The 24,690-nt window shown below is 39.9% G+C and overlaps 1 protein-coding gene across 2 annotated transcripts in view; it reads right to left on the bottom strand.

Annotated features, from left to right (window-relative positions):
- CUL2 (cullin 2) overlaps positions 1–24,690 on the bottom strand; it is a 91,448-nt gene that overhangs the window by 28,427 nt on the left and 38,331 nt on the right. For both annotated transcript variants that reach the window (XM_011956181.1, XM_011956180.1), the window contains exons 6-10: positions 21,621–21,703; positions 11,147–11,243; positions 10,938–11,048; positions 5,306–5,468; positions 1,532–1,656 (exon numbers count right to left, since the gene is read on the bottom strand). In XM_011956181.1, coding sequence (XP_011811571.1) covers positions 1,532–1,656; positions 5,306–5,468; positions 10,938–11,048; positions 11,147–11,243; positions 21,621–21,703 — 579 coding nt within the window. The remainder of the gene's footprint in view (positions 1–1,531; positions 1,657–5,305; positions 5,469–10,937; positions 11,049–11,146; positions 11,244–21,620; positions 21,704–24,690) is intronic.

Raw genomic sequence — 24,690 nt, 5'->3', positions numbered from 1 at the left:
TGCAGTGGCGCGATCTCGGCTCACTACAAGCTCCGCCTCCCGGATTTACGCCATTCTCCTGCCTCAGCCTCCCGAGTAGCTGGGACTACAGGCGCCCGCCACCTCGCCCGGCTAATTTTTTAGTATTTTTTAGTAGAGACGGGGTTTCACCGTGTTAGCCAGGATGGTCTCGATCTCCTGACCTCGTGATCCACCCGTCTCGGCCTCCCAAAGTGCTGGGATTACAGGCTTGAGCCACCGCGCCCGGCAATCTCCCAGCCTTGACACAAAATTCTATGCTTCCATGCCCCATGTCATTGGACATGGAATCTATAAACGTAATAACGTAAACTAGTAAGTTTGACAAATAATACAGAGTAATAAATCTGCATAATACAAACTAATAGTTCTACAAAAATAGAAAACTGTGGTAAAAGGAATTTGAAGAAATTAAAAAATAGAAAACTTACACATTATTGTGGCAGAACATAAAAACTAAAAATTATTACTTGCCAAAGACCAATCTGTCGCTAAGGTAACAGCCTCTAAAAAGTGCTCCTGAACAGTGACGGCTACACACATACACACAGATACTATCTTTTGTTTTTTTTTTTTTTTTTTTTTGAGACGGAGTCTCACTCTGTCGCCCAGGTTGCAGTGCAGTGGTGTGATCTTGGCTCACTGTAAGCTCCGTCTCCTGGGTTCACGCCATTCTCCTGCCTCAGCCTCCTGAGTAGCTGGGAGTACAGGCGCCCGCCAACATGCCCGGCTAATTTTTTGGATTTTTAGTAGAGATAGGGTTTCACCGTGTTAGCCAGGACGGTCTCGATCTCCTGAGCTCTCGTGATCCACCCGCCTCGGCCTCCCAAAGTGCTGGGATTACAGGCGTGACAGATACTATCTTACAGATTAAGGGCAAACAGCTCTACTTGAGATAGTAACATTTGAAGTTATGTCTCTCTTGTTCATCAACCGTCACCAGTAATAACAAGATTTGGTGATGGGAAAGACAAACTGTTACAGTCACGTGATTGGCAAAGTACTCAAGGAAGATGAGTATTAGGGATACGACAGTTATTGTTTCGGGTATTTGGGGCAGCAAGCATATACTTACAGAAGATTATTTTAATCTAAATTTGCTTCCTAGACAACCAAATTCACAGAATATGGAAAGGAGGAAAATTACAAGTTGTCTATATTACCGCTGATTAATACTACTACCATGACAACAAATTATGTTATCAACGCCAATTACACAAAAACACAGTTACTTAGAAATGGCAAGCTTATTTTTCTGTGAAAAGTTAACAACTGTTCAACGGACACCTTCGTATGGCTAAGCAGCAGCCTATCTCATCAATAGCTTTCTAATAATTTGATAATTCCAAAATAAGTCCAACAAGCTCTAGGTTTAAAATAATTGAATAAAGACATTTCTTTTGTTGGCATGGTAAGACTTTTTCTTTTATCTTTCAAAACAGTAAAGTCAAAGGAAAGGCTCCACGATGGATCTGATTAGGAGGAAAACACTGCAGTTCCCCACACAACTCACATTTTCCTGAGTAAGGTTGCTGGTTGCTCGAAGGCCCTCATCATGGATGTGGTTTTGTAGCTCCTGAATCATATGAGGTAAACCAGTGGACACAGCACGGAGTAAGACGTACATATTTGCCATGTCTGAGAGGAAAAAGACATCTGAGGATTAACTCCTAAATATTTTCATTTATTAGGTAATATATGGATCCAAGTGCAGGAATACAATATATGGGCCCAAGTGCAGAGTACCCAGAGAAAAGTCTCCCATGCCCACCTCCCAGCCACCCAAGCCCCTCTCCCCACAGGAAAGGGATGTGGTTATTTAACATCTTCCCAAAGATATTTTGTGCAAATTCAAGTGAATACATATATTCTTCCCTTTGCCCCTTTTAATACAGTGTACTGTATTTTGTATATTATTTGTAGCTTCAGAACACATTTTAACTTAGTAGTCTTTTCCTATCAGTACACAAAGCATTTCTATGTATTTTACAGCTGCACAGTACTCCATTATGTGGATATATTATAATTTCTTAACAACTGATGGAAATTCAGGTGGTTTCCAGTCTCTTGATATTGCAATGTTGCAATCAATAATCTTATACATGAGCAAGAATATATGCAATATAAATTCCCAAAAGTGAAGTTACTGTGTCAAAGTTTAATCTTGTAGACAGATCCTTCTAACCACAGCTGCCAACAGCAGAGAGTTCCTTTGCCAACAATGTGTTACCAAACGTTTTGATCTCTAACACTGGGAGGTAAAGAACGATCTCTCAGTGTAGTAGGTTTTATTTTAAATGTTTTATTAAAGCATCGTACATACACAGAAAAGTATACAAACCATAAGTGTGTATCTTACTGAATTATTACAAGTGAACACACAACACACCCATGTAATCACACGCAGGATAAGAAATAGGCATTACCTACACCCAGGAGTCCCCTTCACGCCTCCTTCCAATCACACACTCCTGCTCCTCTGCAAAGGTAACCACTGCTGTGACTTCTAAATCACAGATGAGTTTGAACTATATATAAAAATGGGATCATACAATTCTTTCACATCTGGCTTCTTGTATTCAACAAAATGTGTATAAGGATCATCTATGTTGTTGTACCTGGCTTTAATTTGTTCATTTTCACTCCTCTATAATATTCCATTGTATGAATATACTGTACTATTCTACAGTTACTGGACATTTGAGCTGTTCCAGTTTATGGAGCTATTACAAATACTAATAATATGAACATTCCTGTAAGTCTTTTTGTACATATGTCCAGGCACTGGCGGTCAGAAGGTACGGTGGGGTGGTTATACGTTTAGGAGTAGAACTGCTGGATCATAAAATATACATAATATATCCCACTTCGCAGTCAATGCCAGTTTCCCAAAGTAGTTGCATCAATTTATACTCTCACTTCAGTGTTCAAAAAGCTCCTGCTGCTTCACATTTCTTTTTATGTTTATTGGCCATCTGGGTATCTTCTATTCTGCAGTGTCTGTTTTTTGGCCATTTTATATTTTGGATATAAATCTTTACTATTGCAGCTACATTACCCTATAAGTGTCTTCTGATGATCCAGTGGTTTTAATGGCTTTTTTTTTTTTTTTTTTTTTTTTGAGACAGGGTGTCACTCTGTCACCCAGGCTGGAGTGCTCTGGCAGGATCTCGGCTCACTGCAACCACCACCTTCCAGGCATGAGTGATCCTCCCACCTCAGCCTCCCAAGTAGATGGGACCACAGGTGCACACCACCCCATCTGGCTAATGCTTGTATTTTTTTGTAGAGATGGGATATTGTCACGTTGCCCAGGCTGGTCTTGAACTCCTGAGCTCAAGCAATCTTCCTCCCTCTTAATGGCCTTTTAATAATCCAAAGTTTTTCATTTTAATGTAGTTCACTGGATCAATTGTTCCTTTGTGGTTTGGGCTTTTTGTGTCCTATTTAAAATATCTTTCCCTATCTCAAGGTTATGAAGATATTCTCCGATATTATCTTCTAAAAGTGTTTTTTTTAACCTTGTACATTTAGATAAAAACTCTAGTGAATTGATTTTGTATATGGTATCCGACGTAGTGATCATATTTCATTTTCTTCCGAAATGGATATCCAATTGACTGAACAATGTGTGTTGAAAAGACCATCTTTTACCTGGTGCTCTGCAGCGCCACCTTGGTCTTACATCAAGTGACCACATATGCATGGGTTGTTTCTGGGGTCTCTTATTTTATTGGGATATCTGTCTGTCCTTGTACCAATGCCTCACTGTCTTAATTACTATAGGTTTTACAATAAGTCTTGTTGGCCACTGAAGTCTTTCCATCATACTCTTCAAGACAGTGACTTTTGGAATTAAAATAAAATTGTGTTTTGACTACATTGTCCTGGGTCTACGAAATCAATGTTGCTTTAAAAAACACGGGGCCGGGTGCGGTGGCTCACATCTATAATCCCAGCACTTTGGGAGGCGGAGGCGGGCGGATCACGAGCTCAGGAGTTCGAGACCAGCCTGGCCAATAGAGTGAAGCCCCATCTTTACTAAAAATACAAAAATTAGCCAGGTGTGGGGGCAGGCACCTGTAGTCCCAGCTACTTGGGAGTCTGAGGCAGGAGACTCTCTTGAACCCGGGAGGTAGAGGTTACAGTGAGCCAAGATCGCGCCACTGTGCTCCAGCCTGGGTGACAGGGCGGGACTCTGTCTCAAGAAGAAAAAAAAAAAACAAAAAACCTGATTAATGGCCAGGCGCGGTGACTCACACCTGTAATCCCAGAACTTTGGGAGGCCGGGGCAAGTGGATCATCTGAGGTCAGGAGCTCAAGACCAGGAGGCCAACACGGTGAAACGCTATCTCTACTACAAATACAAAAATTAGCCGGGTGTGGTGGCACGCACCTGCAATCCCAGCTACCCGGGAGCCTGAGGCAGAATTGCTTGAACCTGGGAGGCGGGGGTTGCAGTGAGCCAAAACTGTGCCATTGCATTCCAGCCTAGGTGACAGAGCGAGACTCCATCTCAAAAAAATAAAGTAATTAAATAAAACATATTTATTATCTTTCCTCCTTATAAAATTAATGCTTGTTTTTGTTTTTTTAAAAAATCAGAGAGGCTGGGCGCGGTGGCTCAAGCCTGTAATTCCAGCACTTTGGGAGACTAAGGCAGGCAGATCACGAGGTCAGGAGTTCGAGACCAGCCTGACCAACATGGTGAAACCCTGTCTCTACTAAAAATACAAAAAAATTAGCCAGGTGTGGTGATGCGCGCCTGTAATCCCAGCTACTCAGGAGTCTGAGGCAGGAGAATCACTTGAATCCAGGAGGCAGAAGTTGCAGTGAGCCAAGATCGCACTACTGCACTCCAGCCTGGGTGACAGAGTGAGAGAGACTCTGTCTCAAAAATAAAATAAAATAAAATCAGATATTGCTATTTTTCATGTTATATAAATGATTACTTTTGTCATATAATATTTGTATTTCCTTTTTATAGTCTTTGTCTTTATTACTACTGTTTATCAGGAATTCTAAATGTATTAAGGAAATTAGCTCTTGTAATATATAAAAATGTATAAACACAATTTCCCACTTTTTCTTCTGATTTTAGAACACTCTTTGAAAACACATGCCCAAAATAGTCTTTCAAAATAAAGTATTAATAATCTGTCAAAGTTTATTTAAAATATTTTAAAGACTGTTACTAAAACATGCATTAAACCAACGGTGACTAGAAGATGATATAAAAGGTGGATGTGTAATTTAATTTCTACTCACATGTTTGGTAGAAACTTACCATTTTTTTTCTCTTGTCGAATGATATTATGACATTCTGCATGTAAAAACTGTAAGTGGTCTGCTACCATTCGTTGCTGACATTCATGAATCACTTTAGTATATGAACTTGGATGTAGGTATTTTCGACATCGAATTTCTTCATCTTTTAGTCTACCTAGAACCTACAGAAATATATTCTTACAGTCATGAACACAAAGTTTTACTATGACGAAAAATCTGTAATATCAGCAAGTAACTCGGCCAAATTTTAATGGCTGAATTAAACATGGCAAAGGTAATAAGGGTTACACAAGCAATTTAGACCCACATTCCATAAATCATTTCAAATTTTTATTTAAGCTACTAGCTGCCATCTACATTCCACCAGTCTTATAAGCAAGAACTAAAGTTAAAGAGTCTGCATTTTGTCTTCATTTACCTACACCATCATCCAATTACATGGACAACATAACATGTAACAGGAAAAGTGGGTACAGATGATTAAAAATCAGAACAGGTGATCTCTGTATGAATAACTATCAAATTAGAAAATAAATTATACTGAGATCAAGTAGATGAATCTAATTATTTTACGTTGGTTTTTCTTCTTGTAAATGGAACTGTATGTACATGATAGTTAACTATCATATTAAAGATTTCATTAAAATTTTTGAAAGTAGGGGCCAGACACGGTGGCTCACACCAGTAATCCCAGCACTTTGGGAGGCCAAGACAGGTGGATCACCTGAGGTCAAGAGTATAAGACCAGCATGGCCAATATGGCGAAACACTGTCTCGACTAAAAATATAAAATTTAGCTGGGCATGCCTGTAATCCCAGGTCCTCAGGAGGCCGGGGCAGGAGAATCACTTTATCCCGGGAGGCGGGGGATGCAGTGAGCCGAGATTGCGCAACTGCACTCCAGCCTGTGTGACAGAGAGAGATGCTGTCTCAAAAAAATAAAAATAAGGCCAGGTAAGGTGGCTCATGCCTGTAATCCCAGCACTTTGGGAGGTTGAGGCAGGCAGATCACATGAGGTCAGGAGTTTGAGACCAACCTGGTCAACATGGTGAAACCTCATCTCTACAAAAATACAAAAAATCAGCCAGGCGTGATGGCAGGTGCCTGTAGTACCCAGCTACTCGGGAGGCTGAGGCAGGAAAACCGCTTGAACCCGGGAGGAGGAGGTTGCAGTGAGCCGACATCGCGCCCCTGCACTCTAGCCTAGGCAATAAGAGCAAGGCTCTGTCTCAAAAAATAAATAAATAAAAATAAAATAAAAATAAAAAATAAAAATGTTGAAAGTAAATATACATTTAGTCATAGTCAAGTGTGTCAATCAAGACTCATTAAAGTTTATCCTATGTAAAGTGCTGAGCTACAAATAACACTGTTTAATATTAACAAGAACTAGCCAATAAGGAAAATAACCAAAGAATTTGACTAATTTCTATCTCAAGACAAAATAACAATATATACACAGACAAATGCACAGGCTTGGAAACACTCTGTAACATGAAACTGTGTAATTACAGTTTCTGAAATTAAGTGTTCCCGGGAAACTACATACACCTGGCACTTTGGAGAGTGCTGCTGAGTTGGCCTGGGCACAAGGAGTGAAAATCATTCCTGGAAAGCATATCAGAAATTTTCAATAAAAATGAGGCTCTAGACAGCAGGGTCCCACAGTCCTATCTTTCTTATTATGTGACCCTTTGAAGCCAGGAGTTCAGGGCAAAGTCATAGACTCAGGTTGGGCAAGAAGGGGTCTAGAGCAGCGGTCCCTAATCTTTTAGCCACCAGGGACAGGTTTGGTGGAAGATATTTTTTTCCACAGACGGAGTGGGGGTGGCATTGTTGGGGGCAGGTGGCTTCCAGATGAAGTATTCCACATCAGATCCTCAGTTATTAGATTCTTCTAAAGAGCGCACAACCTAGACCCCTCGCATGCTGAGTTCACAATAGGGTTCACGTTCCTGTGAGAATCTATCAGAATCTAATGCTGCTGCTGTGACAGGAGGCAGAGCTCAGGCGGTAGGTAATGGTCACACAGTGGCTGCTCACACAGCGGCTGGTCACTCCCTGCTGTGCGGCCAGGTTCCTAACAGGCCACAGGTCAGTACTAGTCCTCAGCCTGGGGGTCGGGGACCCCTCGTCTAGAGGACAAAAGTGTTCACCACATATCACATCAGCTAAGAAAGGCACTTTGGTTAACAATAAATCCTTTAAGGGCTATTTTTATAACAAATAAAAAGGATTAAGCCTATTAGTCATTCAGAGCATACTACGGTGACTTTAACCTGCTTGCTAAAATTAACTTAATGCAACAGGAATTACAGTGGGTCTGAGAGAGGTGAAAGAGGATGAAAGAAGGAAAACATAAAACAATGATAACTTCGGGGAGAGAGGTGCATATCAAGAGAAGCGTAGACAAAGTTGGACTGCCCCCAGTGCAGGGCTTCAAACAGCTGTAAAACCACTGGGGGAAAGAAAGGCCAAAGCTAGAGGAATGCAGCATGGGAGGCAGGAAGGCTACACTGACTCATCTCCCAATTAACTAAATGGAGAACAAAGTCCAGGATTTTGCCCTTGAAGCTAATATGGTCCAACATTATTTCCCGAAATGAGCTTTTCTTTTTCTTTCTTTTTTTGTCAGACAGGATCTCGCTCTGTCGCCCAGGCAGGGGGGCTGTGGTACAATCTTGGCTCACTGCAACTTGCCTCTCGGGCTCAAGTGATCTTCCCACTTCAGCCTCCCAAGAGCTAGGACCAGATGACCACGCCACCATGCGTGGCTAGTTTTTTAACTTTTTGTAGAGATGGGGTTTTGCCACGTTGCCCAGGCTTGTCTTGAACTCCTGGACTCATGTAATCTGCCCGCCTCAGCCTCCCAAAGTGCTGCGATTACAGGTCTGAGCCACCTTGCCTGGCCTGAAATAAGCTTTTCTAATAAACACTCTTTTCCAAACATAATTTATTCCAATGCCCCTCCCTCCCTTTTAACACCTTGAGATGTAATTTACATATTATATAATCCACCCATTTAAAGTGTGAAATTCAATGGTTTTGGTATATTACATTATCAGTGCTTTAAATTGTGGTAAAAACATAGATAATAAAATTTACATTAGCCATTTTTACATGGGCAATTCAGTGGCATTAAATAACGCTCACTGTGTTGTGCAACCACCCCCATTGTCTGCTTCCAAATATTTTTCATTACCCCATCAGAAACTTTATAACCATTAAGTAACAAATCCCCACATCCTCCTCCCCTGATAACCTCTAATCTACTTTCTGTCCTTTTGAATTTGTCTGTTCTAGATATTTCCTATAAATTGAACCACAGAATATTTGCCCCTTTGTGTCTGTTTTTTTTCACTTAGCATAACATTTTTTTGGTTCATTCATGTTGTGTCAAGTATCATAACTTCAATTCTTCTTTAAGACTGTGTGGTATTGTGATACACATGTACATTGGTTTTCATCTGTGGTTCCTGGTTCATAACTCCCTTAGCCCTAGTTACAGTCTTTAGTTACAATGTTGAGTGTGTCGAGTCTCAGGAAACAGAATTTCTCTCCTACTCTCCTTTCACCTGCCTCAAGGCAGGACTCTAATCTTGCCCTACCTTTCTGACTGTGGGTCATAAGACCCTCCCCAGAGAAAGCCCCACCCTGTACGCTGGGGGAAAGACTACTGACATCACGAAGCTTCCACAAAAATCGAAGAAGACTCGGTTCCACAGGGACAGAAGCTTCTGCACTCGGGGACAATTTCAGACCTTGCCCTATGTATCTCCTCAAGTGGTTGTTTAATTATATCCTTTGAAATATCCTTCTTAATAAACTAGTAAACACTGAGTGTTTCCCTAAGTTCTGCAAGCTGCTCTAGCAAATTAATGGAACCCAAAGAGTGTATTGTAGGACCTCAACTTGAAAGCCAGTCAGTCAGTAGTCTGGAGGCCCAGCCTTGTGACTGGTGTCTGGGGGTGTGCAGGGCAGTCTTGGAGACTCAGCCCCCAATCTGTGCGATTGGCCACTATCTCAAGTAGATGGTGTTATAGTTGAACTGGAGGACACCTGGCTGGTGTCTGCTGCTTGGTGTGTGGGAGAAAAGAGCCACAACTTTGTTTACAGAAGCCTTCTGTGCTGATGATCGTTGCTGTGATGTCAGAGCAGAAGAAAAAACATGGTTTGAGAGTTTTTCACTACACGGGATGAATAATATTCCAAAGAACGTATGTATCACATTTTGCTTATCCTTTCAACTTCTGACAGACATCTGGGCTACTGCCAGCACTTGCCAGTGGCATCTTTTTGAGAGCCAGATAGAGCAAAGTGTATGTATCACAGATAATCTGTGTGCGATTCTTAGGGCTGGATCTAGAGATTTCAACAAGAGTCTAAGGTGCAATAAGGGCTAAGAGCTTAGAACCACTGATCTAGTATAACCTGAACTTAATCGATGGGGGTAAAGTTCCAGAAAATTTGCTCAGGGGACAGAGCTAATTAGTAACAAAAGCAGGAAGAGAGTCAAACAACTAAGACCTTTAGATCTGGGCTTTGTGGACGACAGAACAGTGTATCGGTAAGCACTGATGCTTCGTAACTTGTGGCCTACAGATGTAGGAGGACAGCTCATCCACTTACACTACTTGACCTTTCCTGGCTACATAAACCAACACAAATCATCCAAAATAAAATGCTTGAAATACAACACTGCAGATAAAAAAACATGGCTAGAAATTCTAATATAGCTTATATATGGTGATTTAATTTGTATGACCATTTTTTTTCTTCTACTACTGAGAAAATATAAATGGAATTTAACATATGATAACCAATATGTACTGGTTTAGTGATCAATTAAAATTTCTTGGCTGGGTGCAATGGCTCACTTCTATAATCCCAGCACTTTGGGAGGCTGAGGCAGGAAGACTGCTTGAGTTGAGGAGTTCTGAGACCAGCCTGGGAAACACAGCGAGACCCCATCTCTATAACAAATTTTAAAAGTTGCTGGGCGTGGTGGTGTGTGCCTGTAGTCCCAGCTACTTGGTAGGCTGAGACAGGAGGACCACTTGAGTCTGGGAGCCATGATCAAGCCACTGCACTCTAGTCGGGGCATCAGAGCAAGACCATGTCTCCAAAAAAAAACAAAAAACAAAAAAAACCACCTCATGTGGGGTTGTCTCTCAGCTTTCCAAGAACTTAACAGACCAAAAGAGTGACTTATCCAAATGTCATTCTAGACATTACTATATTTTCCCTCATATTTTTCCTCTCATTTTAAATGAAGAAAAAAACCTCAACACAGAGCTTCTGCACTTACCCTATTCTCTAAACAAACCACTAAGCATGAAATCCAGTTTATTATTCTGCCAAGAATGTGCATATATATTAATCCAGGCAGTCAGGATTTATCAAAAAGCATCAATTATGATGAAAACTGGAAGGGTACTGTTTTCTCAGGAAAATGTTACAAGAGCAATGACTTAACAACGATATTGTATAATAACTGTAACTCGGAGTTAATGATTAAATAAACAATCTTTTTCCACCAAAAAACCCCCCAAAAACTAAGAACGATGTTAAATAAAACCAGGCCAGATACAAAAATAGATAAACATATTTAATATGTTTTACTTCTTACCTTTTCCATATACTGTGAGCAGTTTGATTCTTGTAATAAATTTGAAGCTTCTTGTTTATAATACTCTCCTGTTTCAGTCAGAAAGGGAGACTCAAAGATTTCCTGATAAAACTGAATAAATCAATTACAATCATATTAGAAGAAATTAGAACAAGCAGTTTAAAAAATTAACAGTCTGATTATTTATATTTTTAAAGGAGGCTGTTTACCTTTAAGGGGAATTTTTTCTTATACTGTTCAACATGAACAAAGGAGTTAATAACCCCATGGATTACTTTCTGGTTTGGGTCTTCTCCACCACGATCACTAAAACAAGGCATAACACAAAATAACGAGAATATAAATTATCTATGGAAATATACCAAAGTATGCCAAAATATGGCTCCTTATTCCATTGGTCTAATCAAAGTGTAAAGAACTATAAAAAGGTACATGCATGAATCTTAACGATTTTTTTCATATTACAGCTGAGTTAATATTCATGATAGTTAACGTATACATTAGATGTCATTTCGAGAAATAAAAGGAAAACTGATTGTAAAGTTCAAGATACTATGCCAGTATTAAGATGACACTTCTTTAATTTTAACAAAGTAGATAAGAGCCCATCAATTCAAAACTTTAATACTGGTGGTTAAGAATGCTTGAATTTCACTCACTACAAACTACAATGTCTTAATCGTATTAAGACATGTAGGTGAATGTTAGATTTTCTAATTAAAGGAATATGAAATAGAGCCAGGCACTGTGGCTCATGCCTGTAATCACAACACTTTGGGAGGCCAAGGTGGGAGGATCCCTTGAGTCCTGAGTTTATGAGCAGTCTGGGCAACACAGCAAGACCTCATTCGGAAAAAAAAATTAGCCATGCACGGTGGCACGCACCTGTGGTCCCAGCTACTCTGGAGGCTGAGGTGGGAGGATCCCTTGAGTCCTGAGTTTGTGAGCAGTCTGGGCAACACAGCGAGACCTCACGTGGAAAAAAAAATTAGCCATGCACGGTGGCACGCACCTGTGGTCCCAGCTACCCTGGAGGCTGAGGTGGGAGGATCCCTTGAGTCCTGAGTTTGAGACTAGCCTGGGCAGCATAGGAGACCCCATACAAAAAAAAACACACAAAAAAACAACTTAGCCTTGCATGGTGGCACATGCCTGTGGTCCCAGCTACTCTGGAGGCTGAGGTGGGAGGACCGTTTGAGCCCAGGAGGAGTTGAGGCTACAGTGAGCCATGATTGCACCACCGCACTTCAGCCTGGGTGACAGAGTAAGACCCTGTCTCAAAAATTTTTTTAAAAAGAAAAATAAAATAGAAAAAAAAAAGTTTGTTTAAAGCCACAGTAAAACAATCTAGCTCTAAATTGGGATTTTTTTGACTCTAGTACCAATGTTCAAATCAAACCATTATGTTTTATCTCACTACACGCCTACTTTAAAATAATTTCTTCTTTGCATTAATGTCACAAAGAGAGCAACAGAAAACACATTATCATCATTCCCTAGTAAGAGCTTCTTGCTCTTTATATAGGATGTAAGAATTTTCTATCATTTAAGAAAGGCATCAGGGAAAAGCATCCAGGCAATCACCTTTACATACTAGAGTCCTTCCCTACCTCTGAAGCCCTCTAGCCCTCTTTGATTCTTCCTTTAATTATTTTGATATTCTGGGAAACTTTTTTTGGACATGAATTAATATGACTACAGTAATTCTGTCATTCATAGGGAATCCTGATTTCTTGATATTGCTGATTAGTTCATATAATAAGGTCACACATGTGAGCTCATTTCCTTGGCTTGGGTCACATGTGTGACCTTACATAAGCCCACATTCAATCTGCTGTAATACTGATCTGAACTGTTTTCTCATGTTCTGCTTGTGGTGGAAGAACAGATACTTTGGAGGACATACTGGCAAAACTCTAAGTGTACATACTCTATGACCCCAAGCAAACATTTGCATACGTGCACAACAGAAACAAGAGTGGTGTTAGTGGAAAAACTGGAAGGAACCTAATATACGCCACTAGGAGAAGAGTTTAATAAAGTGAGGTAGGCCTCACTAGTTTAAGCCTAAGTTCATTCTGGTAAAGTTTAAAAAGCTAACTGGTCGGCCAGGTGCGGTGGCTCACGCCTGTAATCCCAGGATTTTGGGAGGCTGAGGTGGGCAGATCACCTGAGGTCAGGAGTTGGAGACCAGCCTGGCCAACATGGTGAAACCCAGTCTCTACTAAAAATACAAAAATTAGCTGGGCATGGTGGTGCATGTCTATAATCCCAGCTGCTCAGGAGGCTGAGGCAGGAGAATTGCTTGAACCTGGGAAGAGGAAGTTACAGTGAGCCAAGGTCGTGCACTGCACTCTAGCCTGGGCGACAGAGCAAGACTCCATCTCAAACAAAACAAAACAAAAAACCCCAAAAAACTGGGTTATTAAAAAGGAAAGAAACAAACAGTTATTTTGCTTTTCCTATATGAACTTACCATTGGGTAACTAAACAGCAGGAGAGAAGAAGCATATCATGATAAAATTTTCCAGGTAATAAAGAAGAACAAAATAATCGATAGCTCTAACAAGCAGTTCTATAATATGCTGACTAAATTACTAACTTCTTTATTTCCTTTAACAGACATTCCCACCTAGAAAACAATTTTAAATACACAGAATTCTATTCGTTGTAAAAGAAAGATGTGACTCACATCAGAAACCCTACCTCACCCTCCATATTTGCTTAATTCTCTATGATAGTTGCTCAATTCTGTGAGTGAACACATTAGATTACAATAAAAAATAATTTGGTTAAAGATTTCTAAATGTCTCCCCCTCCAAGGGTTCTGCACCTATTTCAGTCTAATCTAAAAACACTTGTCTCCCAGAAGAAGGAAAGAAAAAAATAAAAGTAGAATAATGAAAGAGAAAACAACAACATACTAGAGATCATTTAAAATCCAAGTTAGGGCCGCGCACGGTGGCTCACTCCTGTAAACCCAGCACTATGGGAGGCAATCATTTGAGGTCAGGAGTTCGAGACCAGCCTGGCCGACCTGGTGAAACCCCATCTCTACTGAAAATACAAAAGTTAGCTGGGCGTGGTGGCGGGCGACTATAATCCCACTTACTCAGGAGGCTGAAGCAGGAGAATTGCTTGAACCCGGGAGGTGGAGACTGCAGTGAGCTGAGATCACACCATTGCACTCCACCCCAGGCAACAAGAGTAAAATGCCGTCTCAAAATAAATAAATAAAATAAACATAAAAAATAAAAAATAAAGCCAAAGTTAGTTCTTTAGGGGGAATAAAATCCAACAAAATATATACACCTCTAATAAAAGTGATCAAAAAAAGAAAATGTGAATATGCAATATTATGAATGAAAGGAAGACATTATTCCAGGTGAAAATGAAAACAATGTCTTCGCCAAATCATCATGATCAAAGTTATCACCAATGAGAAGTCATGCTGACACCATCTATTCCTTGATACAATCTGATAAGAAGGGTACATTACCTTCTGGTATTTTCCCAAAAATCCATAGTCTCAGTCTAATCATAAGAAAACGTCACAAAAACCAAAATTGAGGGACATTCTATAAATACCTGACCAGTACTCTTTAACATTTTTATGGTCATATATGAAAGGAAAGGGTTCCACAGAATAGAGACATGATAGCTAAATGTGATTTTGTGATCTGGATTGAACAAGAACATCAGTGCAAAAGCAAATGCAAATAAACTGTAGTTTTAGTTAATAACGATACACCCATTTTCATAAATATACTATCAGTTGTAACATTAGGGGAACCTGGGTATGAATCTAAAATTACTTCAAATAAAGTTTTTAAAAGAGAACACTGTTACACAACTACTTCCCAATGATTTTGCAAAAAAAAAAAAATTCACAACTGATTTAAGAGGAAACACAAGTTTGACTAGTCTTAAGATCTGAAATAACAGAGGCATTGTTAAAAATCTTATACAAACAAATCACCTTACAAAGAAACCCCAGGTACAGGTGGTTTTTCAGTTTTACTAAACATTTAAGAAGGTGATAATCCCAATTGTATGCAAACTTTTCTACTCAAAAGAAAAAGAGGGAAATACCCAATAGTTCATTCTACAAGGATAAGCTGGATGCCAAAACCAGACAAAGACATTACAAGACAGAAAAATTACAGGCCAGTTCCACTCATGGGCATAGATGCAAACTTCCAAATAAAGCATCAGCAAATCAAATTCAACAGTCTATAAAAACTATAATGGACAAGGATCTAGCCTTTATCCTAGTTATACAAGCATAGTTTAATATTAGAAAATCCATAAACAAGCTAGGCACAGTGGCTTATGCCTATAATCCCAGCACTTTGGGAGGCCGAGGGGAGCAGATCACCTGAGGTCAGGAGTTCAAGACCAGCCTGGTAAACATGGCGAAACCACGTCTCTACTAAGAAATACCAAAAATTAGCCGGGCATGGTGGCAGGTGTCTGTAATCCCAGCTACTCGGGAGGCTGAGGCAGGAGAATTGCCTGAACTGGGGAAGCAGAGGTTGCAGTGAGCCAAGATTGTGCCACTGCACTCCAGCCTGGGCGACAGAGTGAGACTCTGTCTCCCTACCTCAAAAAAAAAAAAAAAAAAACCAACACACTTTTTTGTAATATCAGTGAATATCAAGTACCCTGAAATAAATCTAACAAAAAGCACACAAACCCCTTACAGAAAACTCTATAAAAGTTAACTAGGAGATACTAAAGAAGGCATAATAAACAGAGAAAGATGCTATGTTCATAGATAAGGAGACTTAATACTGTGAAGACGGAAACTCTCTTCCTACTAACTTATAGATTCAATTCAATATCAATCCCACAGAATTTTTTTTTTCTTTTGAGACAAGGTCTCTGCTATCCAGGCTGGAATGCAGCAGCACAAACATGGCTCACTGCAGCCTTTACCTCGAGGCACAAACAATCCTCTCACCTCAGCCTCCCATGTAGCTGGGACTACAGGCGCACTCCACCACACCCAGCTAATTTTATTTTTATTTTTGTAGAGACAGGTTCTTGCCATGTTGCCCAGGCTGGTCTCAAACTCCTGGCCGAAAGTAGCCCTCCTGCCTCGGCCTCCCAGAGTGCTGGCATTACAAGCATGAGCCACTGTGCTTGTCTCCACAGAAAATTTTGTTTTAGGAAAGGGGTCTATAACACTTACATGAAAGAGCAAAGGGCCAAACAACAGCAAGAACACTTCTGGTTTCTGGAGGGCAAACTTATCTTGCCAGATATCAAGCCTTACAATAATAAACACAGTGAGGCATTGGCACAGGATAAACAAATTGATACAGAGAACAGAAAAGAGTTCTGAAACAGAACCACTCTTGTAAGAAACAGAGAGAGGGTGTGTATGTCATGACTGTCTTGCTCTTGAGTTATTACTTCAGAACATAAAAAACTTTTACTGATTCATCAAATATTAACTGCAGAGACTTATTTCAGATTAAAATTTGCTAAGCAATTCCCTGATTGGGGACAGAGAAACCCACTAAGTAAATGTAAAAACAGCAATTCTGGCCTTGGGATTCCATAAACCTTCTTAAAATTATGTAACAATTTTGTGTGCCTATGCATACCAAGCATTTTTATGTCAGGAGGCTCCACAGCTTTCATCATGACCCTAAAGGAACACAAAGGTCCCTCCAAAAGAGATGAAACCACTGCACTTAAATAAATACAAAGGTACAGCCAGTTTTCAAAAGTTACAAGGAGGGGAAAGGAAGTCTACGGCAAAAGGAAGAAAATAAAAAAGGAACATTGATATTTTGTACACTGTTTAAACTGAAAAAAAGCTATTTTATTTTGAAATAATTTTAGACTGAAGGGAAGTTGCAAAAATAATAAAGAGATTTCTGATGTACCCTTCACCTGGCTTTCTCCAATGGTAGCATCTTACATAACTATGGTACAGTATTAAAATGAGGAAACTGACATGGGTGCAATCTATAGATCTTATTCAGATTTTGCCAGTTTTTATACACAATCATTTGTGTTTATGTGTGTATGGTACTATGTAATGTCATCACATGTCCATATTCATCTCACCACCACCATATTCAAGACAGAATTGTTCTACCACCACTAAGGAATCTCCCCATACTTCCACTTTATAGTCTCACAACAACCATTCATCTCTTCTTGTTTAAACTTTTAGAAAGAATATATTTTTAAGTATTCTACCTACTTTTGCAATACATCCAAAGGAAAAAAGGAAACACTCCAATAAAAGCTTTATGAAATACGTGGAGAATTATTTATTGCAGACCAGTACCTCACAAATACTGGTCTGAACTGGATGCATAAAAACATCTGGGGAGCTTTGTAACAATATAAGCTCTTACTCTCCCTGGAGTGTGCATCAGTAGCTATGGGGGAGAGCCAGATATCTATGTTCAAAATGCTCCCCAAAGGTATACCCATATGAACATGTGTAATACTATACGTAAATCTGTATACAGATATGCATGTCCATATAAATATATATGTACTAGTGTGCACACATACACAACTGTAAATGCATAGAAAATTTTTATTAGAACATACTGTAAATCCTTAATAGCAGCTTCCTTCAAATAGGAAGGTACGAGGAGAAACCAGAACTTTTTTTTTCTTTCCCCCGAGACGAAATCTTGCTCTGTCTTTGAGGCTGGAGTGCAGTGGCGTGATGTCAGCTCACTGCAGCCTCCACCTCCTGGGTTCAAGCAATCCTCCTGCCTTAGCCTCCCAAGTAGCTGGGACTACAGGTGCATGCCATCATGCCCAGCTAAATTTTTTGTATATTTGGTACAAATGGGGTTTCAACATGATGGCCAAGCTGGTCTCGAACTCCTGACCTCAGGTGATCCACCTGCCTTGGCCTCCCAATGTGCTGTTAGCAACTGCGCCAAGCCTTCCCCTCCCCTCCCCGCCTTTTTTAACACAACAAGAAAATGGGGGACTGCTGAAGGTTCTCTGGGTTTGGACTAAAGTCTCTATGGTCCTCTTAACATTGCCCAGAAAGGTTTCTTACTTTTCTCTTGAACCTTCTGTACATTTCAATTCTTTTTTCACAATCAGCATATCTTACTCTGTAATTTTTTTGTAGAAGGAAAATTGTTTCTACTAAACTTTCCCAGTGTAATCTTGATTTTCATTTGCCACATTTGAGAAACCATAAGCACAGAGTAATGTATTTTTGTTTGTTTGTTTTTGCGACGGAGTTTCACTCTTGTTGCCCAGGCTGGAGTGCAATGGTGCAGTCTCGGCTCACTGCAACCTCCACCTCCTGGGTTCAAGTGATTCTCCCGTCTCAACCTCCTAAGTAGCCGGCACTACAGGCACCCACCACCACGCCTGGTTAATTTTCGTATTTTTAGTAGAGACAGGGTTTCACTAGGTCCAGTTTCACTAGGTACAGGCTGGTCTCAAACTCCTGACCTTCGGTCATCCGCCCGCCTCAGCCTCCCAAGGTGCTGGGATTACAGACGTGAGCCACTGCACCCGGCCAGAAATGTTCTTTAGAGATGTATAACAGTATCTAGGAACCCAGGGATGAATATGGGAAAAGGAAAGTGTCAATACATTGACAGGAAATCAAATTTGTGACAAGCTCTGCTAGACCTGAAAAGAATTTATTCTGTAAGTCTGGTTAGCACCTTCTACAACAAAGTTGTAGGTATGCACAATAAAATACTTCTCCTTTAGTAGAAATGGCAATAAGATGCAACTTGAATGAACTATTTCTAAAAATGTATGAATATATGGGTAAGACCATAGACTTAGGGACCAAAAAATGACCTCAGTTTTAATTCCAGTTCTGCCATTTACTACTTACATGACATAGGTAAGTTGCTTACTCTCTCATGTCTCATTTTCCTCACTTTTAAAATGAGTTTATAACATTCACCATCATATCCTCTTATAAGGATTAGATAAAATCCTTATATGGAGAGTTTTTACTCTCCATATAGTAGATGGAGAGTTTCTACTACAGCTTCTCAGACATGGTAATGGAAGTTATGGTCTGACCATATTAGCTCAAACAACAATGCGTAAAGAGTTAAAGTAATGCAGTGGAAAGACCCCAAGTGGAAGGCTAAAAGCATGAAGTCCATTTCATTAGCTATATTCAAGTTTTCAACTCATTTCTCTTTGTTGAAATTCAATTTATTTACCTGTAAATAAAACTTGCTGTTTCCTTAAGACCAAATGAAAAATGTGTGTGAAAACACTAGAATATTCAAAGCATTATAAAACTGAAATGTATTCCCCACTGAGTTAAAGGTATTGGAGCCAGGAATGGAAGAAATATTCTGTGCATAAAAGACAGGCACAGGCTGGGTGCAGTGGCTCACACCTGTAATCCCAGCACTTTGGGAGCCCCAGGTGGGCTGATCACAAGGTCAGGAGTTCGAGATCAGCCTGGCCAACATGGTGAAATCCCGTCTCTACCAAAAATACAAAAATTAGCCGGGCATGGTGATGCACGCCTGTAATACCAGCTACTCGCGAGGCTGAGGCAGAAGATTCGCTTGAACCCAGGAGGCAGAGGTTGCAATGAGCTGAGATCATGCAATTGCACTCCAACCTGGGCGACAGAACAAGACTCTGTCTCCAAAAAAAAAAAAAGGCATAAAGGCTGGGCGTGGTGGTTCACTCCTGTAATCCCTGCACTTTTGGAGGCCGAGAAAGGCAGATCACTTGAGGTAGGAGTTCAAGACCAACCTGGCCAACATGGTGAAAACCAGTCTCTACTAAAAATACAAAAACTAGCAGGGCATGGTGGTGCCCAGCTACTCGGGAGGCTAAGGCAGAAGAATCACTTGAACCCAGGAGGCGGAGGCTGCAATGAGCCGAGATCGTGCCATTGCACTCCAGCCTGGGAGACAGAGTGGGACTCCTATCTCAAAAAAGGAAAAAAGGACAGGCATAATGAATTCAGAGTTAGAATAGCCCAGATGTGAATCCTTAGAATTATTATTAGATGGAGGTTGGAGTCAAATGATCTGAGTCAGATCACCACCATTGACTTTGCATGTCAAGGATGTCATGCATGTAAAATGGTCACACTAATAGTATTAGCCTTCTAGTGTTGTAAGGATTAAATGGGAAGATACATGTAAAAATTTTAGAACAATGCTTGGTATGCAGTTCCCACGTTTAATTTCTATTATTAATATGTCTTAGTTTCCTCAACTTTAACATGCAAAACCCTACCTAAGAGAGCTGTCATGAAGAATAAGTGAGATCTCAGTAAAGTATATGAAACAATGCTTTAATGGAAGCCGATTATAACAACAAAAATAAGACAAGCAGACCAGATAATCTATCTTTTCCAGAATTAATATGCTATAGTTGTATCATTTTTCTTACATATTTTTCATCACACTGATTTTTAGCAAACTAACAATCACACTTAAGAAAAATTTACCAGGTTGGGACAAAATTATATTAAAAAAGATATTTCATAAAAGTACATTTGGAAAGTATTGCCATTATACTTTTAAATACTCAAATTCCAAGTCAAAAGAAAAGTTAGTATATTTTAGCAGAAGGAATTATATTAAAACTTAGAAGTTTTGTTGGGCGTGTTCTTTTAGCTCATAGTTTTGTGAAGAAAAGAGGAAGAAAAACAACGGGTTACACCCTAGTGCTTCACTATTGCCTTTCCTCTCCAGCTCTCAATCTCTAAAAACAATGGAATCATTCAAATGGTCAGCAACCATTTTTAAAAATCAAGTTACCAGTTGCTACCACCTACTTTCTATTTGGTATTAAAAATTTAAAAATATTCTCTTATCCTCTTATGTGAGGCGTGGGGGTGGGTGTGTGTGTTTAATCCCTTACTTCCTCCCAGGAGTCCCATACTAAGTACCATGGCTTTGACAAACTATTCCTCATATTTAAAAAACTCCTCACTTGGGTCTTCTTGAAGAACACAGATACAGGTGGAGTGGCCATTATTACACCACAATTCACTGGTCTAGATAATTCCTGTAACATCAGTCCCAGTAACCTGGAATTTATTGGATATGTATTTGTGTGACTGACAGAGTGCTTCTGAGAGTCTTTGAGCCAGAGCTGATCCAAGGATGTTCTATTCTAGACTCCACAGGAAAATATTCTTTGTACTAAATTGCATTCACACAGCACTAGGGTAAAAGCATCAACCACTCTGAGCCACGGGTAGAGTGGAAAACCATTTTCCCATAAATTTGTATCACAAAATTAGGCAAGCTATTGATTATAACACTGAGGCTAAGAGGTAACCAACTAACTAGAAGAATCTGTCTTCCTGAATAGGCAGTCCTCACTGGGATTTAAACAGATAATATGTACAAGCAACTCAGGGCGCTGCCTAGAAAATCTAAGAGGCTTTGGCTCTGAAAAGCACATGAATCACTTCCCTCAGATACTTATTTATATACTAAGCATATTAGGGTATAAGAAAAGACCAGAGCGCCCCACACCAAAAAAAAAAAAAAAGAAAAAGAAGAAGAAGAAGAAAATGAAACAACTTAAAAATGCTGGCACTTAGAAGTAAAATGAGGCTCATTATGGTAAAACCAGCCCCAAGGCTAGCCACTGGCTATGCAACTGTACAGTATTTTAAAACTGTATCAAACAACAAAATAAAATTGACTCAGCAAGATAAATGTTCGTACTCACTTTTTGATTTCTCGGAGCAGCATTCGGATAAGAATGGCCTGAAGTGGTTCAACCATCAATTTCCTCCACATATCCAATGCTAGCTGCCAGGAAAAACAAAAATCATCAGGGTTGAATTACTTAGTATATGTTTTTTACATTTGTTCAAGGATTTTTTTAACTAAAAATACTCATCAAAAGAAGTATTTACACTAATTGTTCAAAATTCAAATAAAACCTAAACAAAAATTTTAAAATTCAAAGAAAATAAATTTCTAATTTGAAATATCAATGACCATTCTACTAGCCCTATCAACATTATTAAGGCTTTATTATTAATTGAAAATCTTCATTTTAGGCCAGGTGCAATGGCTCACGCCTATAATTCCAGCACTTTGGGAGGACGAGGCAGGTGGATCACCTGAGGTCAGGAGTTCGAGACCAGCCTAGCCAACATGGTGAGACTCTGTCTCTACTAAAAACACAAAAATTAGCCAGGTGCGGTGGCAGGCGCCTATAATCCCAGCTACTCAGGAGGCTGAGGCAGGAGAATCACTTGAACCCAGGAGGCAGAGGTTGCAGTGAGCCGAGATCGTGCCATTGCACTCCAGCCTGGGGGATAAGAGTGAGACTTTTTCTCAAAAAAAAAAAAAAAATCTTAATTTAGGCCAGGCGCAGTGGCTAACGTCTGTAATTCCAGCACTTAGGGAGGCCGAGGTGGGCAGATCACGAGGTCAGAAGATCAAGACCATCCTGGCAAACACGGCAAAACCCCGTCTCTACTAAAAATATAAAAATTAGCCTGGTGGGGAGGCATGCGCCTGTAATCCCAGCTACCTGGGAGGCTGAGGCAGGAGAATTGCTTGAACCTGGGAGGTGGAGGTTGCAGTGAGCCAAGATCTTGCCATTGCACGCCAGCCTGGGACAGACCAGGGCTCCGTCTCAAAAAAAAACAAAAAAACAAAGAACAGGGTCTCTTTGTGGTTTTAACTCTCATTTTACTGAATGAAGCTGGGGATTCTTTAATGTTTACTGTCCATTTTGGTTTCTTCCTTGTGAAATGCCCATTCCTAATTTTGCCCATTAGTCTGTTAAAGTTTGTCTTGTTCTTAATAAAAGCTAGAGTTTTTTTATATACTGTGGAAATTAATCCCTTGAAAGTTTCAGTCTGTCCCAGTAAATTAACTGCTCAGTTTCTTTATTATGTTTTGGTAAAAATATATTAAAGTTTAATATACTCAAATTTACCAATCTTTTCTTTTATCATGGGTATTTTTTGTTTTTTAAGAAATCCTTCTCTGCCCTAAGGTAAGAGGCATGTGTGTGCTCCTACTCTGCCTTCCAAGTTTTCAAGCTCTGCCTTTCACATTTAGATCTTTAAACTTCAAATATATTTTCCCCACATAGAGTATAAATTATTCCAGTACTGAAAACCAATTTTTTTTTGTTTGTTTGACTCTTCTCTTTTTCCACCCTAACTATATCCAGATAGGCTGTTGCTAGCCTCTCTATTGTTTCCCTAGGGTAATTTTATTCTGATCCATTGGTAATTAAGCATCTGTCTTCCCACAAGGAACACTGTTCAAGTTTTGCCTTTCTTTCTTCTTAAATAGCATGAATGGGGGTTGGGGAGGCAATACATGAAAAACTGGTATTTTACACATGTGGTGGAAGGGGAAACTGGTAAAGGCCCTTCTGAAAGGCAATGGGGCAGAGCTGTGAAACTTCAGGATGTGCTTCAACAGAGGCTCTACTTCCTGACACCCAGTCTATAAAAAGTTCTGCTCATGTACCAAGAGATATATACATAAATATAACTCCACGAGCATAAGATTTTTCTCTATTTTGTTCACTGTTGTATTCAACATATATAACACAGAGAGGTTCAAAAATACTTAATGAATGAATAAATGAATAGTGGTGTTCACTGCAGTGTTGTTTGTAATAACAAAAACTTAAAAATTGGCCGGGCGCAGTGGCTCACGCCTGTAATTCCAGCACTTTGGGAAGCCGAGGCGGGCGGATTACAAGGTCAGGAGATCGAGACCATCCTGGCTAACATGGTGAAACCCCGTCTCTATTGAAAATACAAAAAATTAGACGCGCGTGGTGGCGGGCGCCTGTAGTCCCAGCTACTCGGGAGGCTGAGGCAGGAGAATGGCATGAACCCGGGAGGCAGAGTTTGCCGTGAGCCCAGATTGCACCACTGCACTCCAGCCTGGGTGACAGAGCAAGACTCCGTCTCAAAAGAAAAAAAGAAAAATTAAGGGGATAGTTTAAAAAATTACTCTGTATCTCTACAGAATATTAAGCTTTCACAAAAAACAAACTTATGTAAAAAGATATTAATAACAAAAAAAGGGAAGAAATATAGATTGTAGAACTTTATGTGTGCCATTATATTGCAGTTTGAAAAGTAAAATGAAAACTGCCGCGTGTGTGCATGTAAATATTTGTAAATACACTGGTAAAGTTCAGAAAAGATGCAGACTAAGTCGTTTACAGTGATTTCCTCCGGGAAGAGAAGCATGCTTGACAGTTCTGGTGATAAGGGAAAATTTTAAGTAAATCATTCACTTATAATGCTACTAACTAAAAGCAACTGCTATTAGTATTTTGGTATTTCTCATTGACCCTTTTCTCTACATCATCTTTTCCCTACAATTGTATTTGTATTCAACATATACCTATAATTTTGTGTGCAAATTTTTTCATAAACCATGTCCCCTTTGTTAAATTTCTATGAACAATTTTCTGCTATTAATTTATCCATTTGCCTACTTTTATAACAAAATCATATATATAATACATTCTTCTTTCATGCTTTTTATTGCTGAATGTTGGATGCTGAAATTTTACACTGTTTAGCCACTAGGCACCCTATTAACAATGATTGCGGCCGGGCGCGGTGGCTCAAGCCTGTAATCCCAGCACTTTGGGAGGCCGAGACGGGTGGATCACGAGGTTTGGAGATCGAGACCATTCTGGCTAACGCGGTGAAACCCCATCTCTACTAAAAAATACAAAAAACTAGCCGGGCGATCTGGCGGGCGCCTGTAGTCCCAGCTACTCGGGAGGCTGAGGCAGGAGA

This window comes from Colobus angolensis, unplaced genomic scaffold, assembly GCF_000951035.1.
Source record: "Colobus angolensis palliatus isolate OR3802 unplaced genomic scaffold, Cang.pa_1.0 Scaffold41, whole genome shotgun sequence".
Lineage (NCBI taxonomy): Eukaryota > Metazoa > Chordata > Mammalia > Primates > Cercopithecidae > Colobus > Colobus angolensis.
This window is presented reverse-complemented; position numbering and strand designations above follow the sequence as displayed.